We start from the raw sequence: 26,212 nt of genomic DNA on the forward strand, positions 1-26,212 counted from the left end.
AAAAAAAAAAAAAAAGTTAGGCTTTCTTTTAAAGGCTATACCCCTACCATTGTCCTCAAGGTCAGCAGAAGAAGTAAGCTGAGAAACAGACATCTCGCCATTGCTAAGATTCGAAAGGTCAAGGCAACATTTTGGGGTTCCTCTGTTGAGACATAAAAATATATCAAGATTCTCATTAGGGGGCATTAGTCTTAAAAGGTAGAGATCAGGCCTGTATTTGGGTCTCTCTCAATTCCTATCACAAAAACCTAAACAGTATGCAAACTAATCCGCTCAGGAGTTGAGAACCCCCCACTTTTTCTCTATTTCAATAACGTGAGCCTTGTTTCCTTTTCACCAACAAACTGAGATAGGATTTATTTAATGAGAATCTAAAGAGATGACTTTTAAGAATTTTTACTCCATCTTATTTATGGTGTGGACACATATTGGTGTGTGAAGGTCAGAAGACCGCTTGCAACAGACAGCGGACCTAACTCAGGCCCATCAGGTTTCGTGACAGGTGCCTTTACATCCTACTTGCCCAGTGACTAGGATCTTAACCCTCAGTTGTCTATCGTGTTCACCCTGAACACATAAACTCAAATTCTTCCTGGAATCTCTACTCCTTCTCAATACTTATTTGCTAATGAGGTGTAAAGACAGCATGACCAGAATTTAAAGTATATCGCTAACACTAATACAATTAAAGTGACAACACACTAATAGAGTTTTTAGAATTTCTCCTAGACAGCACATTGATTCTGACATTACAGGAAAAGATTACTCCTGGTAAGAAAGAAAATTAACTTTTTTTCTTCTTGTTATTTGTCTGTTTGCAATAGGGTCTCACACTATAGCCCACTAGTTGTCCTGGGATTCACTAGTAGCCCAGGCTGGCCTGGAACCTGTTGATCATCCTTGTCTCAGCCTCCAGAATGGTGAAATCACAAACATACTCCACCAAGCCCTATTTAGAGAGATTTTTTGGTTGTTTTTTTACATAGAAAGGAAGCCCAAGACTTAGAGTCATATAGTTCAAGGTCATAGTTGAGATTCAAACCCTGGACCTTGAAACAGGATAATTCAGCAAACAAACTTATTCAGAAAATCAAAGATAAGGCGTAAAAATAAAAATTAATTTACAGACGGGAGAGATGGCTCAGTGATTAAGAACTTGCTGGGGGCCTGGTGAGATGGCTCAGTGGGTAAGAGTACTGACTGCTCTTCCAAAGGTCCTGAGTTCAAATCTCAGCAACCACATGGTGGCTCACAACCATCTGTAATGAGATCTGACGCCCTCTTCTAGTGTGTCTGAAGACAGCAACAGTGTACTTATTTATAATAACAAATAAATCTTTGGGCCTGAGCAAGGGGGCAAAGCGAGCAGAGGTCCTAAATTCAATTCCCACCACATGAAGGCTCACTACCATCTGTACAGCTACAGTACACTCATATACATAAAATAAATGAATAAATAAATCTTTAAAAAAAAAAAAAAAAAAACTTGCGCCGGGCGTGGTGGCGCACGCCTTTAATCCCAGCACTCGGGAAGCAGAGGCAGGTGAATTTCTGAGTTCGAGGCCAGCCTGGTCTACAAAGTGAGTTCCAGGACAGCCAGGGCTACACAGAGGAACCCTGTCTCGAAAAATCACAAAACAAAACAAAACAAAACAAAACAAAACTTGCTGTTCTTCTAGAAGACTGCACTTAGGTTACCACCCACAACCACACACACACACACACACACACACACACACACATACACACACCCCTAAATTAACAATAAATGTTGTTTAAAAATAAATTTACCCCGACAGAATGCTTAGGTTTGCCGAGTCATGGAGTTTGTCTCCCGGAGATTCAGGGAGATCTGAACGGATGGTAAAAGAAGTGTTTCTCTCCAAAAGTAGGTGTAATATCTTCCTTTGTTTGGACCTAAAACTGGGTGCTGAAACAAAACTTCCCTCTTTACTTGCAGGTGGGAAAGGTCCTGTAGACATGACTTCAGAGTCTTCACCGAGGGAGGTGGGGCTATCTAGGAGAAGAACACTCCAGATGTTCAACAACTCCAGTCTCTCCACCCTTTCCAATGCCCGGCTGAGCCCGGGTGGAGGAGCATCCCGGGAGGATGAAGTATAACCTCCTGGAATGTTACATTGCAGTTGCTGAGGGCGAAAACTTACAGACGTCAGGCAAGCTCAGGACTTCAAAGGTGGAACGAAGAGAAGACTGGCTTGATCCGGACCACGCAGTTTCACACTCTTGACCAGAAGAAACCGATCTAACAAACAAGATGAGGCTACACGGATCTCGGGTCCCGAACGAACCCTGCAGGGACAATCGGGTATCCGAGATTCCCGGACGGACACAGCTCCCGGCTTACCTTAAGTTTAAAGGCCGACTTGAATTTTGTGAGAGGAAAAAAAAAAAAAAAACTCCTGCAGGACTGGACGGAAGCGAAGACTCCACTGAATGACAAGGGATCTGAGGAACAAAAGCGATTCTTCGGGTTAAAATTGCATCTACGTAGCCTGAGGTTGCTGCTTCTCTCCGGAGATGGCTTGAAGGCAAAGCCAACAGCCAGAGGCCTGACCATTCAAACCTTCCACACTCTCAACAACCTATCATCGCTCTCCTGCTGGCAGCGTCAGCCAATCATCGCACCAGAACCTGACACCGCCCCCTGACCAATCGCTTTATTCGTACCTAGTCCGCTGGGTAGCTCCGCCATACAGAGAGCCTGATACACATTGGCTCTCGCTCTGGCCAATCGCCACATCCTTTCTGTACTCAATTCTCTCCGCCCCAACAACCCGGGGAGATTTAAATCGAGCCCCGCTAACGTTGACTAGCTTCAAGAACTGTTTTTGAGTCAAGTATTCCCTTCTCCTGGCTTCTTTCTCGCGTTGTTCCTCTTGAGTTTTGTTACCTTTCGGCTGGAAATGGAACACTTGTCGCCGTGTGGCAGTGGTTGGAGCACGACCGGTGTTGATGAGCTGTCACTGGTCTCTTCCAAGAGGTTTTCTGGATAGAAATTCCTTTTCAGGGAGAGTAGAGGAACGAAACCTTTTGACGTATTCTTTATGACAGGAGGGCTTCATGCCTATAATCCCAGCACTTGGAAGACGGAAATAAAAGTGTCGCCGTGAGTTTGAGGACAGCCTGCACTACAGAGTGAGTTCCAGTTCTAGCCATGAGCTAGAGTGAGACCCTGCTTGAAGGCAGCGGCGAACGGGGCGAGTATAGCGGTGGTGGTGGTGGTGGTGGTGGTGGTGGTGGTGGTGGTGGTGGTGGTGGTGGTGGTGGTGGTGGTGGTGGTGGTGGTGGTGGTGGCAGCGATGATAGGAATGGAATCCAGAGCACACTAGACAAGCTCTGTCGTTTAGCTGTTAGTTCCCAGTCCAAGAAATTATTTTTTAAGATTTTTTGTGTTTTGTTTTGTTTTCGAGACAGGGTTTCTCTGTATAGCCCTGGTTGTCCTGGAACTCACTTTGTAGACTAGGCTGGCCTTGAACTCAGAAATCCGCCTCCTGAGTGCTGGGATTAAAGGCGTGCACCACCACGCCCGGCTTTAAGATTTATTTTTAACTATGTGTATATGTGTATGAGCATTTGTGCCAGTTGGAAAACCAGCGGCAATCCCTTAGAGCTGGAGTTACTGGCAGTTTTGAGTTGCCCAACATGGGTAATTTCTCTGCAAAAGCAGTATGTGTTCTTAACCACTGAACCATCTCTTCAGCCCGTAAATCCAAGAAATTCTTAGTGTTGGTTTGTTTTTTTTTTTTCCTTTGGAGAGTGGGTGTAAGTATAGATGAAGTAATTGGTCATGAGTGTGGGGTGCTGATTGGGTGGGAACTTTTAATTAATGGACATACTAGCCACCTGGAGATCTTGAGATGCTGTGGGCTCTGATTCAGTATGTCTGGGTTTGGACGTAAAATCTACATTTGTAAGCAATTTTCATTTGACAATGGTGTCTTTGGTCCCAGGACCATACTCTTGAGTAACAAGCATTATGCTGTACTTTTTGTGCTTTTTGAGACATGGTCTCACTGTTTAGCCTAAACTTGTCTTCAGCTTGAAATCCCTCAGCCTCTTGAAGTCTGGGATTACAGAGGTATGATACTACACCCACCCAGTTTCCTGTACTTTACTTCAGAATACATCTGAATTTTTAAAAAATATTTTATTTGTATTTCATGTGCATTCATGTCTTACCTGCATGAATGTCTGTGTGAAGCTGTGGGATCCCTTAAAACTGGAGTTACAGACAGTTGTGAGCTGCCATGTGAATGCTGGAAATTGATCCCTGGACCTTGGGAACAGCAGCCAGTGCATTCAACCATTCAGCCATCTCGACAGCCAGCCAGCCTCCCTCCCTCCCTCCTTCATTCCCTCAGTTGAGGCAGGGTTTTGTTATATAGCCCTGGTTAGCCTCGAACTCATGATTCTCCTGTCCTAATCACCTAAATTCTGGGATCACAGGCATATGTTACCACATTAACCTTTTTCATAACTAGAAATGTTTACACCGAGTATGGTAATACCCACTTGTAACCCCAGCATTGCAGAGGCAGGGGAAGAATAATTACCAGTACTAGCTACATAACAAGACCCAGTATCAAAGAAAATGGTGGGAGCTTGATAGAGCTTACAGTCTAAAACCTTATGCAGCTGAGGCAGGAGAATCACAAATTCAGTGCCACCTGGGCTACCTAGCAAAACCCTGTCTCACAAACAAAGCAAATGTTTTAGCCGGGCGTGGTGGTGCGCGCCTTTAATCCCAGCACTCAGGAGGCAGAGGCAGGCAGATTTCTGAGTTCGAGGCCAGCCTGGTCTACACAGTGAGTTCCAGGACAGCCAGGGCTACACAGAGAAACCCTGTCTCAAAAAAACAAACAAAGCTGGACTTCGGAGGTAAAGCAATGGCTCGGTGGTAAAGGCGAGCATAAGCCTCAGCTTTGGATTCCTAGGACCCACATAAGTCCTGGGTAGCATGATGGCATGCCTGTTATCTTAGCCTTTGGGAAGCAGAACCAATGGCTACCTGGAACCAGGGCTACCAGACTGGTTAGCGGCTGGTTAGACTAGCTAAATTTGTGAGCTCTGGGATCAAGTGGGAGACTTTATGTCACTATACCAGGTAAAGATTAAGGCACCGGATCTAATGCACAAGTACACACATGCCCCATACATGTAAAGAGCTACACAGCACACAAATATGAAAAGGAAATGAAGCCGGGCATGGTGGCACACGCCTTTAATCCCAGCACTTGGGAGGCAGAGGCAGGTGGATTTCTGAGTTTGAGGCCAGCCTGGTCTACAGAGTGAGTTCAGGACTACACAGAGAAACCTTGTCTCAAAAAAACCAAAAAAAAAAAAAAAAAGAAAAGAAAGAAAGAAAGGAAAGGAAAGGAAAGGAAATGAAGCTGGACTTGGCCTGCTCCTATGATCAGAGAGCTTGGGAGGCTGATGTGAAGTCGCCACAGTTCGGAGGCTGGTTCGTTTGAGACCTCTAGTCAGGGCTATGGAGAAGAAGACCCTGTCTCAAAAAACCAACAAAACCCCCATAGCCTTTATCTGCTCTGAGGATCTTGGCAGTTACCATGGCTGAAAAATATCACGTATTCAGCCTGTTTGTTTATTGATATCCCCTCTATCTGCAGAAACTGCTTCCCCAGAACGGAGGTGTGTGAAATGTCCTTGTCCCCTAGGATAGAGATGGTAAGCGTGGGCGTCACCACCGAGCCTGGTCAGGCCAGGTGAGTTGGGAGACAAGGCTGGGGTGTGAGGTAGTGTGAGAGGAGCTTCTTATGCTTTGATGGCTACAGTCGTACTCTTTGAGGCACCACGTGTGCTTCCCTGTAGGTGGGAAGCTGAGACCGACGAAGTGGTCCTGCAGCGGCGGCAGAAGCAGATAGATTATGGCAAGTGCACACCTGGGAACCAGAGCTTTCTGCAGCAGGTCCCCAGGTGAGTACAGTTGTAGGCAGGCACAAGAATGCCAACCAAATGGCTGTAGCTCATTGTCAGGTGCTGGAAGGTAACTGGAAACTGGGTGCAGAGGGGCTGATTCTCCTGCCGTCCAGTCCCCGATACATTTGAGATTTCTCCCAAGTAGTACTTCCCCAGAAAGCTTTCAAGGCTTGTCCATGATTTTTCCCCTTGTCTTTTTTTTTTTTTTTTTTTAATCATTTAATGTGTGTGTGGGGTGAGTGCAGATGTGCCTGTGGAAGTTGGAGGGTCTTCCAGGACAGGCTCTTCTGGGGATCAGACTTGCTCATCTGACCCTCCTATCCTAGCCAGTGGTTTTTAACCTCCTAAGCCATCTTGCAATCCCCCACATTCCTTTTCTTATTAATTTTCTTGGTTACTGTACAAAGGAATGGTTGCATCGGGATGCCTTCATTATATGAAAGTATTTCACTATTATTTGTTCATTTAACTTTTTAAAGCTTTTTATTATGCGTTTATGTTTTCCCTGCATGTATGTCTATACACCACACGCATGCTGTGGAGGTCAGAAGAGGATATCAGATTCCCTGGAACTGGAACTGCAGAAAGTTGTGAGCTGCCATGTGGGTGCTGGGAATCAAATCCAGGCCGTCTGAGCCATCCCAGCCCCGCCCTTCTGTTTCCCATATGTTCTAATATTCTCTTATTCTCTCCTCTCTGCTCCCTCCAGACCTCTCGCCCCTTCTTCCTCTGTAACTCCCTTTCTATTTTCTTTTTTTTTTTTTTTTTTTTTTTTTTTCATTTCTCCCTTGCCTTCTTTCTTCCAAACCCTCCCATATCTCCTTCCCTGCAGTTAAAACACACAGCTACTGTCTCACATGGCCTCAAGACCTCCCATATCGGTAGTAAACTTAACCCCCTTTTTTTTTTTTTTTTTTTTAANATAGCTCTGGCTGTCCTGGAACTCACTTGGTAGACCAGGCTGGCCTCGAACTCAGAAATCCGCCTGCCTCTGCCTCCTGAGTGCTGGGATTAAAGGCCTGCCCACCAGGCCCGGCCCTTTCTATTTTCATGTCACACACACACACACACACACACACACACACACACAAATGAAATGTACCAAAAGTTGGATATCATCTTTACTCAAGGGCCAGTGTAAGTTTCTGTATCATTACAATTCCTGTCGAAGTGAGCATTACAAGTGAACATTATTCCCCATCCCTTCCCCTTCCTCTCCCTCCGTGTCTCTCAGACAGTCTCACGTAGCCTCAGCTGGCCTCAAACTCTCTATGTAGTTAAGAATGACATTGAACTTGCCTCCACCTCTGAGGGCTAACATTTCAGGATGCTAGCTGTGTGCCACCAGGCCTGGCTTCACTGTATTCACTAGATTGGAGCATCATCCTGTCCTTGGGTAATCCTGTCTAGGCTTCTGATTTACTGATAAGCAATGAGCAGTGTCCCTTTCCTTTGACTTCAATCTGACCCATATTTGTCATTGTCAGGGCACAGTGACAGCCGGATTTTCACCCTCAAACACCAAACAAAAACAGGAGACACAGCCGCAGATCCTGGGATGCCCAAATCAGGCATGGAGAAGAGCCCTGCATTCCTGGGACCCCCCAAGCCAGCCTCTCCATGGCAGACAGGCTGGGGGGGTTCACTAATCTGTCCCCTATGAGTGGTGTGACTTAAGTCCTACTTTGTCCACTGCAAGGATTTAGGTTGTATTATTGAGTGGAGGGGTTGGTATCTGCATGAGTGTCTGTTCTCTCATTCTGCTGCTGTCTAGGAAGACAACAAAGAACTCCCTAAGGCCACTGGAGTCCACTCCTTTAGACGATCTCCTGGATAACTGGCCCCAGGACTCAGAATCCTCAGAGAACTGGGACAGAGGCGAGAAAGAGGCCCAGGTAGTGTCCTGCTGAAACCACTGGCTCAGGAAAATAGCTGGGGTTTGACCTGTGAGAGCATAAATAAGGTATAGTCCAAAGGAGACGGGGTTAGAGCTATATGGCCTCCCTGGGTCCGATCTCTCTTCAGCATAGATGAAGGAATTGGGCATGGTGGTGCAAAATCCTGTGAGCGCCATACTGGGAAGACTTAGTAAGAGGGGCAGGAGTTTTATTTATGTTATTTAAAGCTGATTTTTATAAAACATTAAAGAGTTTAAAGCCAACAACATTGGTTCCATGAGATCCATTGCCAAACAAACACAAGAGCTGCAAACAAGCAAGCAAGCACAGCAATCCAAACCTCCTTGGAAATCAAGAGAGGCAGGACTGTGTGCTGTACAGCAGGCCGTCTGAGATCGCACACGCATGAAGATCATACACAGAGGAAACAGTGTGGCCTTCCAAATGAGTCCTCATGCATGACTTGCAGTGGTTTTCTTTTGCAGTAGTGAGCTGTATCAATTCCTTGTCCTTGTTCTAGTCTCCGTCCTTCCCTTCCTTCCTTCCTTCTCTACTTTTCTTTTTTCCTTTTTTATTTTTTATTTCTTTTGGTGGTGCAGTAAGGGGGGTAAGATAGTACTTTACTCTGTAGCCCAGGCTGGCCCAGAATGCAGTGTAGCCCAGGGTAGCCTTGAGTTCATGGCAATCCTCCTTCAGGGTCTCAAGTGTTGAACCCTTGATCCAAAGTGTGATTATAACTTTGAGCCAAAAAGCCTGAATCAGTTTCTTTCAGTGTTTTGCAAATAAGCCAGTGCCAACTTAACTTTCACACAACCATTTAACTTTAGTAAGCATGGTTAGTAATAAAAAGGGAACAAGGTAGTACAGGCCCATAATCTCAGCACTGGGGAGGCAGAGTCAGGAGCTCAGTGAACTGGAGGCTAGCCTGGTCTATAGAGTAAGTTGCAGCCAGGGCTCATGTGAGAACCTGTTTCAAAACAAAGAGAAACAAAAGAGTCTCCAATTTTTTCCTTTGACAAGTTTTCCACTTGAGCAAAGTATGTAGCTCAGTGTAGTCGTAGGAAACCATGTCTCCTTTATTCTTTGTCAAAGGAAAACGTGGAACTCAAAATAAATCTACACACACACACCTTTGATTTTGTTTTAGGTTTCGATGTGTGACCCTTGACTGGCCTCTGCAGTTGAAATGCTGACCTGGAAGGCAGAGGCAGTCTTCTTGCCTTTGCCTCCTAAGTACCAGAATTTTAAACCACTGGCCTGACTTCCCACCTCAACTTTGTAATACCTTCTTAATTCTTTTTCAGTTTGCATTCTTGAAGCTTCCTGCTTCCTCCCCAGCCCAGCTTAAAGATGAAACTCTCCATCACTAAGTCTACCTGATTACCTATCCCAGATGAGGGGGATTCAAAATACTCAAGTAAACACTTGACTTTTAGGGATTTGCTGCTACAACTGTAATAATGAAATGACTAGAATTACCACTTTCTGATTAAAAAAAGGAATCTGAAACTCTGCCCTACAGTGATCTGAGCATGAGAGCATTTATTGAAAACTTTTTTCTCAGCTGAGACCTCCAACTTACAGAGGAGCCGGGAGCCTCTATGGGCTTTTCTTACCTACTGACATCAACATTCAGTCTATTGAAAAAGGACTTAAAACTTTGGTTGAGGTGGGAGACGGTGATGGTACAGACTTAATAAAAATGAGGTTTCCAGTTCCTGAAGAGGAAATACAGTACTGTTGACAGTTCCTCATATGTCAGCTTCCTCCCTCCCTCTGTCTTAAGTGGTCCAGCCAGAACCATCCTGCTCCACCCCCCCCCACACCCCGCAACTGAACCACCTATGATGTCATAATCACAATCCCATTACCTCATCCTGCTGGGGGGGGGGCGGTAAGGAGGATAGGGAAGGGAGGGAGTGAACAGCCTCGGGTCCGCCTCAGCTTTACAAAGTGTTTTGGATGAGAACAAATTACAGAGCAAGGGGACACAGCTCCGCAACCGTTATAAATACAAGGTTTATAAAAGCTCCAGCAGATCCGGCAGCTAGAAGAGGGGCTCTGGGTACTCGGAGCAGGCCCTGACCGGCGCTTGGACTACATTTCCCAGCAGCCTTCACGCCGAGGATCAGTCCTTGCTGGGGGAAGGTTGGGGGGATGCTTTCAGAAAGGTGGCTGTGTCGGAAGGGACAGGAGACCAGGTGAGAAGACTGTGGCTAATATTATTTCGTGGCCTGAGCTGAGCCAGATAGTTCAGTTGGGAGGATGGTTTGGTGGAAGGAGTGGACAATGGCTTTGTTTACCTTTATCCGACATGGCTTCCCCTACGGGCTTCGTGATGTGCTTCCAACTGGGCCTGTCCACTTTCTACGATATTTTGGAGGGGGTGATTAGTTAGTGAGGAGACACTCCGGTCCCCAAACCACAGCTCTAGGCTCCTTTCCGACGGCACTATTCTGAAAAACATTAAGGGAGACACCACGTAGGGCTCGGGCCTCTTCGGCAGGTTCCGGGGGATTCTGCGAGTGGACGCGATCCCCCCTACTCTCCTCAAAGGCCGGTTGGTTCTTGCCAGCGCCTTTTAAGGGCACCGTGGGGCGAACGGAGCGCTCAGAGCTGCTCCGGCCGCGGCCCATGGAGCTCTAGGAGCCGCGGTAGGTAGCGGAGGGCAGGTGGTGCTGGGGCCTCGGGGCGGGCACCGCGACCGTCCCTCCCTCTCTCCCATCCCCCAGTCCAGCCGCTGGTGCGGCGGAGCCTCGCAGGCCGTCTCGGCGGGAGAACCCGGGACCCGGTGGGGGAGGGGGTGGCGGAGTGCATGTCCCAGACCCTCCCCATCCCCTGCGTCCTGAGTTCGCTTCCCGCGGTCAGATGGGGAACCAGGATGGAAAGAAGAGAGCAACAGTCCCTCTGAGCAAGCCCTGGAGTGCCCCCCCCCCCGGGCCAGTAGATGCCCCATGCCCCACCCCGCGGGGACAGGCAGGGCAACAGAGGGAGAGGTTGAAGATTAGAGGGAGCCCAGTCGTTTGCTTTTTCGTCGCGGTGGGGGGATGGGTGCACCCCACTTGTCACCCCTGTCTTCACCAGAACCATATGGAAGAAGAGCATTCTAATACCCAATTACCTTTTTCTTGCATATCCCTGCCTCGCTTACGTTTACCTTCAGTTTCCTCCAGAGGTGTGGGACCGGGAGACCTGGGGGGAATGTCCCCAGGGGATTTGTGACTTTCTTTTCCCCTGGCCTGACTGGGATCTTAGGTTGTCCAGGTTTCAACACAACCTAAGTATCCCTGAAACGCAAGCGTCAGGGGTTCCTTCCATCCAATAGGAGTGGGGGGTCTAGTCGTCATCTTGGGGGGTTGTGGTGGAGGGAGATTCTGGGCAGAGTTAGGCCTGGTGGGGTTACTGGGAGGGCCGAGCGGCCTGCTTGCTCAGTGAAGGGCTGAGCCTTGTGCCAGTAACGTTCAGCTGAGAAGTTTTAACTTGTTTAGTGAAATGTTGAGAGCTGTCTACCCCTCAGATACACAAAATGGAAGGGAAGGAAGGCTGCCAGAGAGGGCTTCTCACAGTTTGTAAATGTCTGCTTGAGAACGGGGAGGCCCCTTGCAGAGCTGGTTTACCTTCTTTTGTGTCCTGGTTTGATTCCTTATGGCTTCCGTTCTGTTGCCCCTCTCAGCCTGGCCTGTTTTAGGAAACTCAGGCTGAGAGTATCAGTTGCGTGGTGGTAGTTGCATTGTTCCAATTACCGCTGTGTGTGGCCACATCCCGACGATTAAAATGCAGAAAAAGAGAAAATCACCCTCTTGAGCTGCTCCTAGAGAGGGCTGGGAGTTTGCTGTTTGTCCAAATGCCTCACTGAAAAGCTTGGAAGTGTTTTCACTCCTTGCTCCTCATGACTGGTCGGCCTGGAGCCTGGGGTCTCTCTAGGGTAAGATTCTCCACTTAGGTTCCCTTCTTCATCATTTTTGAGGGCAGAGTTAAAATGGGAGCAGAAGTGATTCAAGCTTTAGCTTTTCCCACCAGAACCCAGGAGAAGCAGCTGAAGGGAGTTAGTTCCCAGGAAGCTGGAACTTTGTTCGGAATGGTAGGGATAATTATGCGTGGAAACCTTAGTTAGCTAGAGCGATGATTGACGGCTGCGTCGTCCTTCCAAAGAACTCCATCCACATCCTGAGTTCCTCTGCTCCTCTTTGTCCTGTGCCTCTGAAGTGACACCCTCGTTTTTTTGCAGGGGGTGGGCTTCTCCAAAAGGTCACAGGAGGAAGACCCCTTAGGCTCCAACTTAGTGAGCAAGTGAAGGTTGGCGTCCAGCCAGAGAAAGACACATAGCTTTCTTCGTCCTAATGATACCACCTCTTTAGGCACACCAAGGCTTGGAAGAACAGCAAAGGGGAGAGAGAAGAAACAACAGTCTGTGAACTATTTTATATAGGCCAGTTGGTAAGCTATTTTGATATTTCATGTGGCCTCATTCCTGTGATAGAGTAAGATCGTTATACCCATTTTACATATGGGTAAGCAGGAATGTTATATGGTTAGCCGAACTTGCCTGAGCGATTTGGATTAAGGACGAGGTAATGGTGGCAGCTTTTCCTTTTTTTCTTCCAGGCTGGCCTTCACGAAGTGTTAAGCTTCTGCTTGCTTTCGCCTCCCAAGGGCTAGGATTACAGGTGTCTGCTCAGGAGTTAGCTCTCTTGGCCAATTGTCCTCTGTACCAGTTTAATGCTCCACATAACTCTGGGCTTGCCTGTTGGTCATTGATGGGAAGAGGTAGAACAAAAGACATTATTAACCTCCCTCCCCTCTCCCTTTGAGCAAGGCCAAAGCCCCTGAGGTAGGCAATTGTGTGGGGTTTAGAAACTGCTCTCTGGTACAAATCAGTTTGCTTCACTCATAAGGAAGAATCCATGCTCCTCAGGTGGGATCATGAAAACAAAACAAAAAAACTTTGTTGGATGAAGTCAGGAGTTGTTTTTAATATGCGTGGAGTTGAAATGTGATCAGAACGCTCTGACTACCTGGCCGTTGTTTCTCATTGGATAAGAGAGTACCTGGCCGTTGTTTCTCTTTGGATAAGAGAGTACCCAGCAGCACCTACTGGGAAAGAGTGATGCATCCGCTGTTCACTTAAAACCCTCTTTAGTTTGACCAGAAACCGAAAGCCCAGCCCTTGCTCCTCTCTCTGTACTAAACCCCTGTGGTTTAGAAGAAGGGGTTGTTTTTCTTCTCTTGGCTTCTGGCTGTAAGATAAAGAGAATATTGTGTTAATCCAGTATGGAAATAACCATTTGGACATCTCTCATTTGAGCTGTTTTCTAAGTGGTGCTGATATTCTAGGTGGACACATCAGAACTTTCAGCCAGGTTAGAAATGGTAAGTAGGTTCAGTTTGCTTGCCGGCTCCAGTTTATTTGACTGGCTATCTAGAGTGTCAAGTTCAGAGTATTTGAGGCTGTCTTTAAGCTTACCAAGAAAGTGCTATGATCAATTAACGAAGTCTGCCCGAGGCCTGGCATAGGGACGCTGTGCTGTGTGTGCCATGCCTCGTCCGTCTCTAATGTTACTTGGGGCTGACCCCTCTAATTGGCAGGCGCAGCAGGCATGACTGGAGAGGGAGGTCCCAATGGTGCTAGAACGGTGCTGCAGTGGCAGGAGGTGGCTCATGAGTGAGATCCAGAAGAACGACGGGGAAGACATCCACCAATCGCTCCAAAGCGCGCAAGCCAAGTCCTGGGCAGAAACATGATCACCCTGATCACAGAGCAGCTCCAGAAGCAGACTCTGGATGAGCTGAAATGCACGCGCTTCAGCGTCAGTCTGGTAAAGACCAGCATCTCTGCTTCCTCCTCATCCTCCCCCTTTTCTGGAGGCTGTTGCTACAATCTAACCTGTGTTCTGTGTTGTATGAAACGTACTAAACGTGCTTGTACCGGGAAAGCCCACAAACAGCTCAAAACCCAGCCAAAAGTAAGGGGGCAGGGATGCTAAAACTTGGGTGAAAGGGGGCTTTGTGGTATTTGAGGTGTGGCTTGTTTCTCACCAACTTTGGGAAGACAATAGGAAGAGAACAACACAGGAGTCTAATATCCTGGTAGCTCATGAATTATAGGAAGAACATAAGAGGTCTCTCTAGAAATGTCCTTGTCCTGAACCCAAATAATGATGGATGATCTCTCTCTTAGCCTTTGCCTGATCATGCAGACACACCCAACTGTGGGAACCCTTTCCAGCTTGTGTCTGGTAAGGAATCTGTGGTTTCTATATACTATATGTTTGTTTGTGCTTCTGTCCACACATGTCTTTTGTTGGTTTTTAATGGCCAGACCTGATTAGCCTGTCTCTAGCTTTCGTGATGGTCTTTTTGTTGTATTTTGTTTTGTTTAGAGACAGGGTCTCACTATGTAGACTCGGCTGGCCTAGAGTTAGCGAGCTCTCCTACCGCTTCCTCCAGAGTGTTAAAGGTGTCTGGCCTCCACTCCAGCTTGGGGTTTTTTGTGTGTTTTTCAAAACATTTTCTCAGTGTAGCCTTGGTTGTCTTAGAACGTGCTTGGTAGACCAGGCTGGCTCAACCTCTCAAGTGCTGGGATTAAAAGTGCACACCGCCACTGCCTACACACCAGCTTGGCTTTTTGTTGCTTTGCTTTGCTTCTGTCAGTGCCAACTTCTGAGAGTGCTATTTATCTCTATTGTCCTGCAGGAGAATCATTGGTTTGTTTGTTCTTTTGTATTTAAGGTGGGATCTTGTAGCCGAGGCTGACCTAGAACTCTTAGCAGTATTGCTACTGAGGGCTAGGTTAGTGTGAGCCCGGAACAGTTTAACTTTTCTAATATAATTGCTTTGAAGAGGTAATACATTTACGTAGTTTAAAAATAGCTAAACTATTACTTTGACAAAAGTCACCCTCTCGTGTTTCTAGTTCACTTAGCTCCTAGCGCTTCCCTAAAAGTCCCTTCTGAAAGCAGGTAGCTCCGTGGTGGGGCATCTGGCTGGCGTGTGAGGCCCTGCCTTGGCTCTTAAGAACTTTGTATGGCTTGGAGAGGTAAGGCCTATTACAGTTTTTTTCTTTTTACATTTATTATATAAGATGTATGCACAGGTGTGCTATAGTGTGTGGATATCAGAGGACCATTTGTAGGAATCGGTTCTCTCCCACCACGTGAGTCCCAGGGATGACTGAACTCAGGTCGTTAGGCTTGGCGGAAGCAGTCACCCCTCGAGCCATCTTGTTGACCTATAAGTTTTTGTTTTGTTTTTTTTTTGCTTTTACATTGATGGGGTGGGGCGGGCTGTGTATGTACACAGAGTGTGGGTGCTGAGGTGAGGGGGCAGCCTGTGGGAGCTGATTTTCTCTCTTCCTACCACATAGCTTCTAGGGATTGGGGATCTTAACTCAAGTGACAAGATCCCCTTGACAGCAAGCACATCTGTCTGTTGAGGCTTCTTGCTTAGGCTCTGTTAACTGGTCTCTTAGACACATATCCAGCTAGAGTTTTTTTCTTTTTTGGTAGTACTTGAGATTGAACCTAGAGCTAAGACACACTAAGTAAGCAAGCACTCATTACGGGTCTCCATCTCCAGCTCTCGTTTTGAACTTACTATGTACTCAAGGCTGGTGTTAAATCCCTGATCCTCTCTGCCTCCACCCCCTGAATACGAGGATAACAGGTGTGTGCCAGTGTGGCTGGCTTACTTTTTTATTTTGAGATAGGGTTTGTTTTGTTTTTGTTTTAATTTCGCAGACTAGCTTTGAATTTGTAACTGCCTACTTCAGCCTGTGGGATTACAAGTCTGTGCCACCAGGCCTAGCTTAGAATTTCTAGTTTTCAAAATTATACTTATAGAGGGGCAGGGTATGTGTGTACCGTGGCCTGTGCGGGTCAGGTTGGTTCTTTCCTTTTACCGTGTGTGTCTCGGGGATGAATTCAGGTCATCAAGCTTAGCAGCATCACTAGCTCCTGGATATTTATATACAAGTAGAAGCAAGTATAAGTCTATCTTCATTCTTACTTTTTTGGCACAGAAAGTTTTCTACTAGTCTGTGTTTCATTAAAGTTTAGTGCACTGTGGATCTGAGTTACGTTAGCTCCCTGTTAATGTGGATGTGGGCAGTTTGCAGTTTTCTTTCTTTCTTTCTTTCTTTTTTTTTTCTGGTTTTTCGAGACAGGGTTTCTCTGTGTAGCCCTGGCTGTCCTGGAACTCACTCTGTAGACCAGGCTGGCCTCGAACTCAGAAATCCACCTGCCTCTGCCTCCCAAGTGCTGGGATTAAAGGCGTGCACCACCACCACCGCCCAGCAGATTCCCATTTTCTATTCTTTACAAAGGACATAGTGAATCCAAGCTCTGTTCCTCATGCTTACACAGCAGGCGCTCGCCTGCCTAGCCACCTCCCCAGAACTGCAGTGAATATCTTTCTCCCTAGGTCATTTGTGATATGTGAAAATACATCTGAAATGTCAGTTCCTCAATTGTGAATTAACCCAAGGCCCATGACAAGCAGAAGCTCTCTAGCCTGTGTAGCCAGGCTGCCTCATCTCTCCTGAGCGTCTGGCAAGGGAGGCAAGTGGGCAAAAGCTGCCAGTCACTTGCTCGCTCACTTGCTCGCTCTCTCAGAAGCACTTGTTGAAAGCCCGTTTCCGTCCTGAGGGTCCGTGTTCCCTGCCCTAGGAGGGTTAGGAAGGTAAAGAGCTGTTGACTTCTGTCATCAAGTCTCAATTCATATTACTTTGATTTGTGTCTTTTCTAGAGAATTCTTGAAAAAACTTAGAAAATAACTTATTATTTTCCCTAAATTGGTCTTGCATGGGAATATAGAGGCAAGAGGTTGACGCAGCTCTTGAGAGGTGGAGGCAGTAGGCTGTTTGGATAACATGAGACCCTGTCTCAAAGAAGGTCACAATTTGGGGGGACTGGGAAGATGGCTCAGTTAGTAAAGTGCTTGCATTGTAAGCATTTGGGTTTGTTTGGGTTCCCAACATCCACATCAAAGCTTGATATGGTGGCAGAGTCTATAATTCTAGTATGTTAGTACCTAAAGAGGTAGAGACAGGTTGACCGGCCAGCCTATCCAAATTGGTGAGCAACAGGTTCAGTGATAGTCCCTATCTCAAAAAAGGGGGTAATAATCCAGGATTATTACCAGGAGGGAGCAGGCAGAATGTCATAAAGCACTTGGTGACTTCAGTTTCATCCATAGGACCCACTTAGTGGAAGGAGAGATATTTCCCCAAGTTGTCCTCTGACCTTCACATACATGACTGTGATGTTAGTACACATATGCCAATAAATAAATGTAATGTGCAAAATAACGTGAGATAGTGATTGGAGGAGACATCAAATGTCAACCTCTGGCTCAACATGTGTGGGCTCTTGTCCGTACCCACATGAACATGTGCACACATACTCCAAAGGTTGCAGTTTTGGTTAGAGTGCAGTCCAGATCATTTCTTTTAGCCCATTTCCTTTCCTTTCGATTTCCTTACCTTTGGCAGGCACAGGGAGTTTGCCCCATGTTATTTATTTAGCCCAGGTTGGCCTCAATTCAATATGTTGCTGACAATTCATGTGAACTCCTTATTTTTTCACCTTATCTCTGTGGATTCCTGGATTATAGGCCCGAGCCCTGCCCGGCTCCAATCTGTTGGCTTTAAAAGAAGGCCTCAAGCCAAGCAGTGTGGTGCACACCTTTAATCTCAGCACTTGGGGAGCTAGAAATAGGTAGATCTCTGAGTTTAAGACCAGCCTGGTCTACGTACTCAGTTTCAAGGCAACAAGGGCTATATAATAATACATGGTCTCAAAAAAAAAAAAAGTAATTTTCAAAATTGTATAATGAAGGCCTAAGGAAACAGGAAGCAGTGTATATGCACAAACAGATAACAGAGGGACAGACGCAGCCCAGTCTTAGGGTTTCTCGAGCACACGTTCTGCCATCAGACCCGCAGACATCCCGTTGCTTTTCCTAGGGGTAACAGTGATTTCCTACTCACTTGACTACTTCTCCAGGCAACGCTGTCTGCCTCACCCCGAAGACACAGAGGGAAAAGGCCAGAGGAGGAGAGCATGGGGCTGGTTTTCAGAGTGCAGGCTTGCGAGCAGGGAGGGTTAGGTTGTCAGTAGAGCTAGGACTTTGGAGGTGAGTGGGAATAGACACACAGGTTGGTTTGTTTGTCTTGGATTTGAGGGTTTTTATTTTCCGAGACAGGGTTTCTCTGTGTAGCCCTGCCTGTCCTCGAACTCACTTTGTAGACCAGGCTGGCCTCGAACTCAGAAATCTGCCTGCCTCTGCCTCCCAAGTGCTGGGTAATGCATGGCATTACCACCTCACGGCTCATATGGGTTCTCGATGACTGCATTTTTGAGAGGGAGTGGCAGACAGTGTATAAGCATTCTTTGTGCTGGGTGGGCTCTCAGGCTACAGGCAGTATAGTGTGGGTAGGTTTGGATCCTGTTTTGTTCCCTTAATAGCTGTGCCTGTTAACCTTGGACAAGCACAGTCGTAGTACTTCCTTCATGGAGACTTTGGAGAAACTACATCAAGTATTTATTACATTCTGTGGTACAGTAGCTCTTAGAATGTGGTAGCCATTAACCCTTTTCATTATGCATGCCTTTCAGAAGGTGCTTCCTGGAGGGGCCTTCCCCACTGCTCCTGTGCTGAGATCCAGGACAGCCTCAACTTCAGCTACCATCCCTCAGGCCTAAGCCTGCACCTCAGACCACCCAGTCGGGGAAACTCCCCCAAGGAGCCGCCCCTCTCCCAAGTACTGAGCCCTGAACCCCCAGACCCAGAGAAGCTTCCTGTGCCCCCCGCCCCTCCATCCAAGAGGCACTGCCGCTCACTCTCGGTGCCTGTGGACCTGTCTCGCTGGCAGCCGGTGTGGCGGCCTGCCCCCTCCAAGCTGTGGACTCCCATTAAGCACCGGGGCAATGCTGGAGGGGGTGGGCCGCAGGCGCCTCAGCAGAGCCCTCCGAAGCGGGTCTCCAGCCTCAGGTTCCTCCAAGCTCCCAGTGCCTCTTCTCAGTGTGCCCCAGCCCACAGACCCTACAGCCCTCCTTTCTTCAGCCTGGCCCTGGCCCAAGATTCCGCTCAACCCTGCGCCACCTCCCCTCAGAGTGGCTCCTGGGAGAGTGATGCTGAGTCCCTGTCGCCCTGCCCACCCCAGCGCCGCTTCTCCCTGTCACCCAGCCTGGGCCCACAGGCGAGCCGCTTCCTGCCCTCTGCCCGGAGCTCCCCCGCGTCTTCCCCAGAGCTGCCCTGGAGACCCCGAGGTCTCCGCAACCTTCCCCGAAGCCGCTCACAGCCTTGTGACCTGGATGCCCGCAAAACTGGTGTCAAGCGGCGTCATGAGGAAGACTCCCGACGCCTGCGGCCTTCCTTGGACTTTGACAAGATGAATCAGGTGGGACTGGCAGACTAAAAGCTGTTTAAACATCTCCTAGTTCCCCACCCTCAGGCAAGGCCTCCCTGGGAACTCTTCTGTCTAGAGTTTATACAAGAAAACCATCCTGGAACTATTGAATTTTAACCTTTAATGTCTTCTGCCCTGTCAAGTTAGTCCTTGGTGTTCTAAAGAAACTAGACTGAGGCATTGAGCCTTCAGTCAGGGATCCTAATTGTCCCGCCAGAGGCACTTTTCCTCTTCTCCGAGAACTCTAGCCCACAGCATTCCTGTCCTCCGTGCCTCCTCCCTGTGCTCAGGGCTGGTTTTGTTCCCTGGCTTCAGTGCTTCCTGTGAGCCTTTGGGAGCTTAAGCAAGTTGAGTGGTGCCTTCCTAAGCCCCGAGCTGAGAGCAGCTGCTGTGGGTGACTTGTCCCCTTTTCCCATAGTTTTCCTTCCAGATGGCTTGGTCATAGGGCTCTGAGAAGTTGTTCCCTTAGTCATCCAGCTGGTCATCATGGCAAAATCTATGTACTTGAGTCTGCTTAGGCACTGGCAGTGAGTGGCCAGATAAGCAGATGGTGGTGTGGCCTGCACTGGGCCTTATAATTGAGGGGGTTTTGTTGTTGTTTTGGGGTTGGTTGGTTTTTTCTTCTTTCTTTTCTTCCTTTCCTTCCTTTCTTTTCTTTCTTTCCTTCTTTTCTTTTCTTTTCTCTTGATAAGGTCTTTCTCTTTAGCCCAGACTGGCTTTAGCCTTTTGAGCTATGAGGTTTCAGATATCACCACGCCCCATCATAACTCAGCTCTATTCTTTTTTGTGGCTCTTGTGTGTGAGTGAACCTGTGTTCTTAGGCATGCTATGTGAATACTTTGCCACCGAGTTAACAATACTCTCTCCGAGAGCTTCTGTTCATTGTTGCTTTGGGTTGGTCTTTCAAGCCAGGGTCTCATAGTTACAGTCCTAGCTGGCCCAAATGCACTACGTGACAGACTGCTCTTGAACTGGCCGAGATCTGTCTGCCTTTACCTCATAGATGCTGGAAACTGGGCCAGGAGGTGGTGGTGCAGGCCTTTAATCCTGCTCACGGAGACAGGCAGATATCTGTAAGTTTGAGACCAGACTGGTGTACAGAGCAAGTCCCAGGACAGCTGAGACTACAGAGGGAAACCCTGTCTTAAAAACCAAAACAAGCCAAAAAGGTGGGTGGGAACTGGGGTGCTTTCCCCAGAGAATGTACGTGTACACTAAATGTTCAAAATTTTAGGTTTGGAACCTTGCTCTAAAGCATAGAATTTCAAGTGTAACTGAGATGAACACTTCCCTTTTGGAAGGCCAGGAGAGATGGCTCAGTAGTAAGAACATAAACTGTGCTTCTAGAGAACCTGAATTTGATTTCCAGCACCTTCATAGTGGCTAAGTGTTTGTAAGTCCAGTTCCAGAGGCGTTGAAGTCCTCTCACGCCCTCTGCAAGCACATGGAATACACACATATAGGCAAAACACTCAATACAGAAAATAGAAAATCTAAGGAGTGTTTGTTTTATTAAGTTACTCTGGGAAATTACTATCTTTGTTTTAACTTTGTTGACAGAAACCATACTCAGGGGGTCTCTGTCCCCAAGAAACAGCCCGAGAAGAAGGCAGCGGCGTCTCTCCACCGTGGTTCATGGCCTGTAGTCCCCCACCTCTCTCTGCCTCCTGCAGTCCCGTCGAGGGTTCATCCCAGGTGCTGAGTGAAAGCGAAGAGGAGGAAGAGGGGTCTGTGCGGTGGGAACGGCAGGCACTGAGCAAGCGGACATTGTGCCAGCAGGACTTTGGGGACCTGGACCTGAATCTGATTGAGGAAAACTAAGAGCGAGAGGCTGCTTCCTGGGCCCATGCAGACTGTCCAATGGCTACTAACACGAGTGAGGGCCCCAAGGCCGAGGGCCCAGCCTGGGAGGGGGTGAGTGGAGGGCTCCGACTCAGGGCAGCCCAAGTCTTCCTGCTCCAGCAAACTCGACCATGCCAAGAGACTGGCCGGGACAAGATAAACGGAGCTGGTGGCGGGAGGGACAGCCCCAGAGCAGACCCTCCCCATGGCGGCCCTGAGTGTGAGTATCCCTGCCACTAAGAGCAATGGGCAGGGAAGGAAGGGGTCTGCGACCCCAGCTCGGGGAATTTCACTAGCCCCTTTGCTTCAAAGGGCACTTGTGTCTTAGAATTTGGCCAGGGTGGGGGGGTTCAGTCAGCCTCCTCGGAGAAATTGTGTGAGTGTGTGTGCGTGCATGGGTGTGTACTTGAGGAAAGGTGCGTTTGTTTGTATAGCCTTAGGGAAGGAAGGCAGTTGCTCCTTTAACAGCAGAGCATCAGGATACCCCCCATTTTTTTTTTTTTTTTTGTTTTGTTTTCTTAAAATAACATTGGGCTTGTTCAAGGTGTCAAGAGGAGAGAGCTTTTTTTCCCCTCTTTTCTTTTCTTTTTCTTTTTTCTTTTTTTTTTTTTTTTTTTTGGTCTTAATAGCTCTGGAGCCAGGCTTTTAAGTTCATAGCATCACTGCTCTGCAAATGGCTTTGTTTTGGGGTCTAGCAGAATCTTTTGAGTACTATGATTTCAGCTAATGGTCTTTTATTAAGTCCCTCCCTCTCCCACTAGATGAATCTAGGCTTGAGGCAGTCCCCACACTCATTGTTTTCATTGTCTAAGCTGTCTCCAGCCCACCTCTCTTGCTCGCTGAGAAGCTGCAAGCAGATGGACAAATGAGGCAGAGCTGAGGAGCTTGGGCGCTCTCTTCTTCCCCAAGGGGACCTTTCCTTCAGAGTTGATCTCCAGAATATGTTGAGGCAGACCAGCAGCAGGAACAGTGACATTTTTCCCCGAAAGTCCTCGAGGCCACCCCCCAGCACTGCCTTTTGGAAGCTGGCTGTAGGGAAACTTGCTCTTGCAAGATCTAGGCCTAGTCTCTCTCTGACCTGCTTGAAAAAGAGGAAGGGTGTTCAGCATTTAATAGTTTGCTTGTCTTCCACACTTGCCAGGAAATGTTTATTTGCTTCTAATTGGCCCTGAGAGACCACAGAGAGGCTGGGTCTCACCGAGGGATTGACTTGGGATGTGTAAAGCAAAGGCAATGAGAAGCAGCTGGGAGTTTGTTGTTGTTGGATTGAATTTCTTTTTTTGTTTCTCACCCACAACTTCAGCCAGTGCAGCAGATCCCAGTGGTTGGAGTGATGGGCTTGAAGATTGCAGTTACCTTGGTAGGGTTGGCACCTGTGGGCATGCATATAGAAGCTGCCACGATGCAGTCTGTGAGGCTTTGTTTAGAACACCCTGTATAGCGAAATTGGACCTGCCCTTCCCAGTTATTATAGTAAGGGCATTTTTCTGTTCAATTTCCATGAATGGAGTCTTAAGGCCCAATTCCTAACGTTACAGAAAACAACCAAGGTCATGTACTTTCTTCCTTGTGGAATTGAGTCTGATGTTTAATGTCTCCCACATGTTAATAGGAATGTTATAGAGGCTTCAGAGTCTTTGCCTCCACTTCAAGGGAGGTGGCCATGTCTTCTTAAACCTGTGGCCCTCAGAGGTTCTACATTTCCAAGGCTCCTCCCTATCTCTTGGCTAGTTACCACATCTTACCACTGGGCTACCAGTCTCTAAGGGCCTAAGAGAGACTCTCTTGAGAATCCAGGGAAACTGAGCCCAGGAGTTATCGTAGGTTTCATCTTTCCCTAGTTCTCCCTCTTTGGTCCATAATTTCCCTGGTGCCAGCTTCTTTTCCACCTGGGGCATCCTCATCCCTGGGTTCTCTGCTGCAGATGGCAGTGTCAGCCTCCAGTAGGTCACTGGCAGTGCCAATGGGGTCTCTGCGGGCCCCAAGTTTAAGTGAAGGCAATGATCCTGCCTCCAACCTGGCTTTCCCAAGGCCCTTAGGTGTCACCACCCTTAGGGAAGGAGGCCTACAATTGTCATATTCTAATTCCATTACTTTAAGTCTGGAATGTTAAACTAGGCAGAACTATCATCTTGCTTCCCAGTTTAAACGCCTCTGGCCCTGGAACAAGCCTTTTCAAGACGTGAATCATTTGTTTTACACAGTAGATCTGTTCCAACAGTTCTGTGTAAACCAAACGCTATTTTTTAATGCATTTGGACTGCTGACCATGTAAAGGCAGCCTATGATTGCTTCTTTTGTAAAGCAAGCAACCTCCCTCTACTTTAGCCAGTTTCATCATTTGGGTTTTCACACAGTGGGCTTCCCCAGAGTGGAGCACACCTCCGGGGCTTGTGGCTGCTGCTGTGTAGACGTCTGCATCTGTGCTGCGTGTGTGGTGTGGCTGGCCAGCAGGTGAGTCTTACTGCGTGCGTGAGTGAAGCCACTCCCAGGCTGGTGCTCTCCTCCTGTGCCCGGTGACTGCCCAGTGGCAGCTCTAGCTGCCCTTCATTCCCACCTGCTGCCAAAGTCCCTGTGCTAATGGGATTACAGAAACAAAAAGTGGAAAAAATTTTTTCGTAAACTTTGTTTTATATTAAAAAATCCATAAGTCTGTGTGTGTTAAAACATGAGGTTCTGCCTCTGTGGCTGTGTTTGAAAAAATAAAGTTTTATTAGAATAATCCATTTTCCCAAGCAACCTTGTGTACTATAGTGTCTTTTTCCCTTACATGTGCACACGTGTGTGCACAAGTATGCACACACAAACACACAGAGGGAGAGGAAGAAACAGTGGAGGTCACTTAACGTCCCTTTAAAGGCCAGGCCATTCCAGAAGGGTAGTATCTGGTCACTAGACTCTCTGTGATCAGGCTTTGTTACCTGGGATTCTGTCAATATGGCTTGGTCCCTATTTCCCTGGTACTTAACACACTGTCTTTTCTGACATCATTCCCTTTTCTAGCTAGTTAAAGTCAAGTACTAAGACATTCCAGTTCCCTGTGGTATGCCTCATGGAACAGTGAGAAACCTGACTGGGCTGACTCATAGGCTTTGGGTGAGAAAGAGAAAGTTTCTTCACATGCTATAGACTGGAAAGATGGAGATGTAGTCATCAGAATTTAGATTCCAAAGACCCAGGTAACTTCTTCCTCTTAAAAATCCTGTTTGCAGAGTTAACAGCAAAGCTCTTTTGTCCTAAAAAAGGACACCTCTAATGCTTTTGTTTCCTGAATCCTGCCTTTCCTATCCCACCCTTCTTATGTTAGCATTTTCTTAATGTGTATGGATGAAATACAGCTACTTAACCAAGCAAGGGCCCCTGCCCATAAAGTTTAGCCTTTCTATGCAGGCTGTAGGAAGAGTCAAGTGCTTAGTTTGCATGCTTTCCTGCTTCTCACTTTTGGTACTCCTCTTGGAATAACAACGAAGTGTGCAGGGCCGGACTGGCCTTGCTACCTGGAGCAGGAACCTTTGGATGAAAATGGACCTCAGGGTGGGAGTTGCCTCCTGCCCTAGAGACAAAGAGGGAGGGGTTTTGGAGATGACTTACAGGGTTGAAGAAGCGCGTGTTACAGCTTTTTCATTCCTTACAACTCTTCTGTTGCAGCTTCACTAGAGCCAGGGAAGAAATGTAAACAACTAAAGTGACCCGGACATAGACGTAGTCCCTTGTTCTTTCTTACTTTTTAGCTATATAGTTGGTTTTTAAAGTTTTTCTTTGTGCCGTGCTTGTGCTGGGTGTGTATCTGTGTGTGTGTGTGTGTTTCTGGGGACAAAAACAAGGAAGGGAATACATAGTATATTCTCTCAGTTATCTATACCCCCAGCTCTGTGGTTCTGTTTTTCTATTAATTTTCTGTCAGGTCAAATGTGTTAGTCACTTATACTGCTCAGGTCTCTTACAGGAAAGAAGTAAATTCTATGAGGGCGGGGATTGTTTTATTTTGTGTTGTGGCCTCAATGCTTTGGAAATTTTCTGGCATATTTTACTTGTTGGATGAATTTCTCCTTTGCTCATCCCATTCTAAGCTTAAATATAGTTGTCACTGGTGCTGGTGAAAACCAGCCTTAGATACTGGAGGGTGGGGAGTGGTGATTAAAACTCCTCCATATGGGAGGGAAAACCTTCAGGAGTTAATTTTGGTAGAAAAGATGCAAAGCAGATAGGTCCTACATGGATTCACCGGTTTCCTTCTATGAATAATTTATGTGCCATGTGCTCTAAAGATTCACAGCCCAGACCTCAGGTTTGCTATGAGAGATATAAGTTACAAGAGAGAGAATGGGCATGCTTTTAATCGAAGGGGCAGAATGATCTACATAATTTCAGGCCAGTCTGGGGCATATACTGAGACCCCCCCACCCCCCCNCCCCCCCTTTTTTTTTTAAAGATTGCAAGGCAACAGGGAGAAAGTTTTTGTTTTCTTGGAGCTCCACAGGGTTGGTGTTAGGACAACTTCTCTAGATATAAAGTTGGGAGTTGGTGTCTCCTATCCCAGTGCTTGCTTTAAAAAAAAAAAAAGTCAGGGCTGGTGAGATGGTTCAGTGGGTAAGAGCACCCGACTGCTCTTCCGAAGGTCCGGAGTTCAAATCCCAGCAACCACATGGTGGCTCACAACACCCGTAACCAGATCTGACACCCTCTTCTGGAGTGTCTGAAGACAGCTACAGTGTACTTACATATAATAAATAAATAAATCTTAAAAAAAAAAAAAGGTCAAAGGTCTGAACAAGGTTATGGAAAAGGAGATAACTAGGTAGCCACAGAAGCTTTAGGCTGATGGAAGAACTATCTACTTTTACAGCAACTGGTATGGTTTATTACTAGACCTTGTCTCCTTCTGGCTTATATATCCTTAGTCTGTGTATTGGAGAGACTGTTAGAAGGCAGTCTAGCATCACCAACATTAAATGCTGGAGAGTCTCCACTGCCTACTGTGGATTAGCATGGCTAAATGTCAGCAACTTGCCTCTACGTTACCTTTTCTGATTGGAATTGAAGAGTATCTCACACCTGAAATAGTTCTTTTTTTTTCTTTTTCTTTTCTTTTCTTTTTTTTTTTTTT

The 26,212-nt window shown here is 47.2% G+C and overlaps 2 protein-coding genes, 1 long non-coding RNA gene and 1 pseudogene across 7 annotated transcripts in view; 2 read left to right on the forward strand and 2 right to left on the reverse strand.

The window, feature by feature from the left end:
• Positions 1–2,404, reverse strand: part of Cdc25c (cell division cycle 25C) — a 20,965-nt gene extending 18,561 nt beyond the window's left edge. Inside the window, 4 exon segments of the mRNA XM_029547207.1 lie at positions 48–142; positions 1,792–2,017; positions 2,166–2,263; positions 2,366–2,404. Coding sequence (XP_029403067.1) covers positions 48–142; positions 1,792–1,982 — 286 coding nt within the window. The 5' untranslated portion in view covers positions 1,983–2,017; positions 2,166–2,263; positions 2,366–2,404.
• A 3,275-nt stretch (positions 2,405–5,679) lies between these two features.
• LOC110333028 lies at positions 5,680–9,226 on the forward strand (annotated as a pseudogene).
• Positions 9,227–9,795: 569 nt separating this feature from the next.
• On the forward strand, positions 9,796–23,844 carry Fam53c (family with sequence similarity 53 member C). Of its 5 annotated transcripts, none has more exons than XM_021214396.1 (5): positions 9,796–10,057; positions 13,443–13,672; positions 14,035–14,092; positions 18,470–19,254; positions 20,824–21,096. In XM_021214396.1, the coding sequence occupies exons 2-5, from the start codon at positions 13,595–13,597 to the stop codon at positions 21,082–21,084; spliced, it is 1,182 nt and encodes a 393-aa protein (XP_021070055.1). In that variant the 5' UTR covers positions 9,796–10,057; positions 13,443–13,594; the 3' UTR covers positions 21,085–21,096. The 5 variants fall into 5 exon arrangements, with proteins under 5 accessions (XP_021070055.1, XP_029402861.1, XP_021070056.1 ...); XM_021214397.2 differs by lacking the exon at positions 9,796–10,057 and adding an exon at positions 10,383–10,510 and having other exon boundaries at positions 20,824–23,844; XM_029547000.1 differs by lacking the exon at positions 9,796–10,057 and adding an exon at positions 11,284–12,293 and having other exon boundaries at positions 20,824–23,844.
• LOC110333303 lies at positions 9,857–10,521 on the reverse strand. The gene is made up of 2 exons (XR_002381072.1): positions 10,160–10,521; positions 9,857–10,031 (listed from the first exon to the last, which is right to left on the reverse strand). It is a non-coding gene; the product is annotated as an uncharacterized LOC110333303 (long non-coding RNA).
• Positions 23,845–26,212: the final 2,368 nt, after the last annotated feature.

The sequence above is a fragment of the Mus pahari genome, chromosome 15 (genome assembly GCF_900095145.1).
Source record: "Mus pahari chromosome 15, PAHARI_EIJ_v1.1, whole genome shotgun sequence".
Taxonomy (NCBI): Eukaryota; Metazoa; Chordata; class Mammalia; order Rodentia; family Muridae; genus Mus; species Mus pahari.

Excerpts from the sequence above, each read along its gene's own strand:
- Fam53c (XM_021214396.1), top strand. The coding sequence starts at position 13,595 with ATGATCACCCTGATCACAGAGCAGCTCCAGAAGCAGACTCTGGATGAG. Across the intron at positions 14,093-18,469 it reads CCCTTTCCAGCTTGTGTCTG|AAGGTGCTTCCTGGAGGGGC; the intron begins GTAAGGAATCTG and ends CATGCCTTTCAG. Across the intron at positions 19,255-20,823 it reads ACTTTGACAAGATGAATCAG|AAACCATACTCAGGGGGTCT; the intron begins GTGGGACTGGCA and ends CTTTGTTGACAG.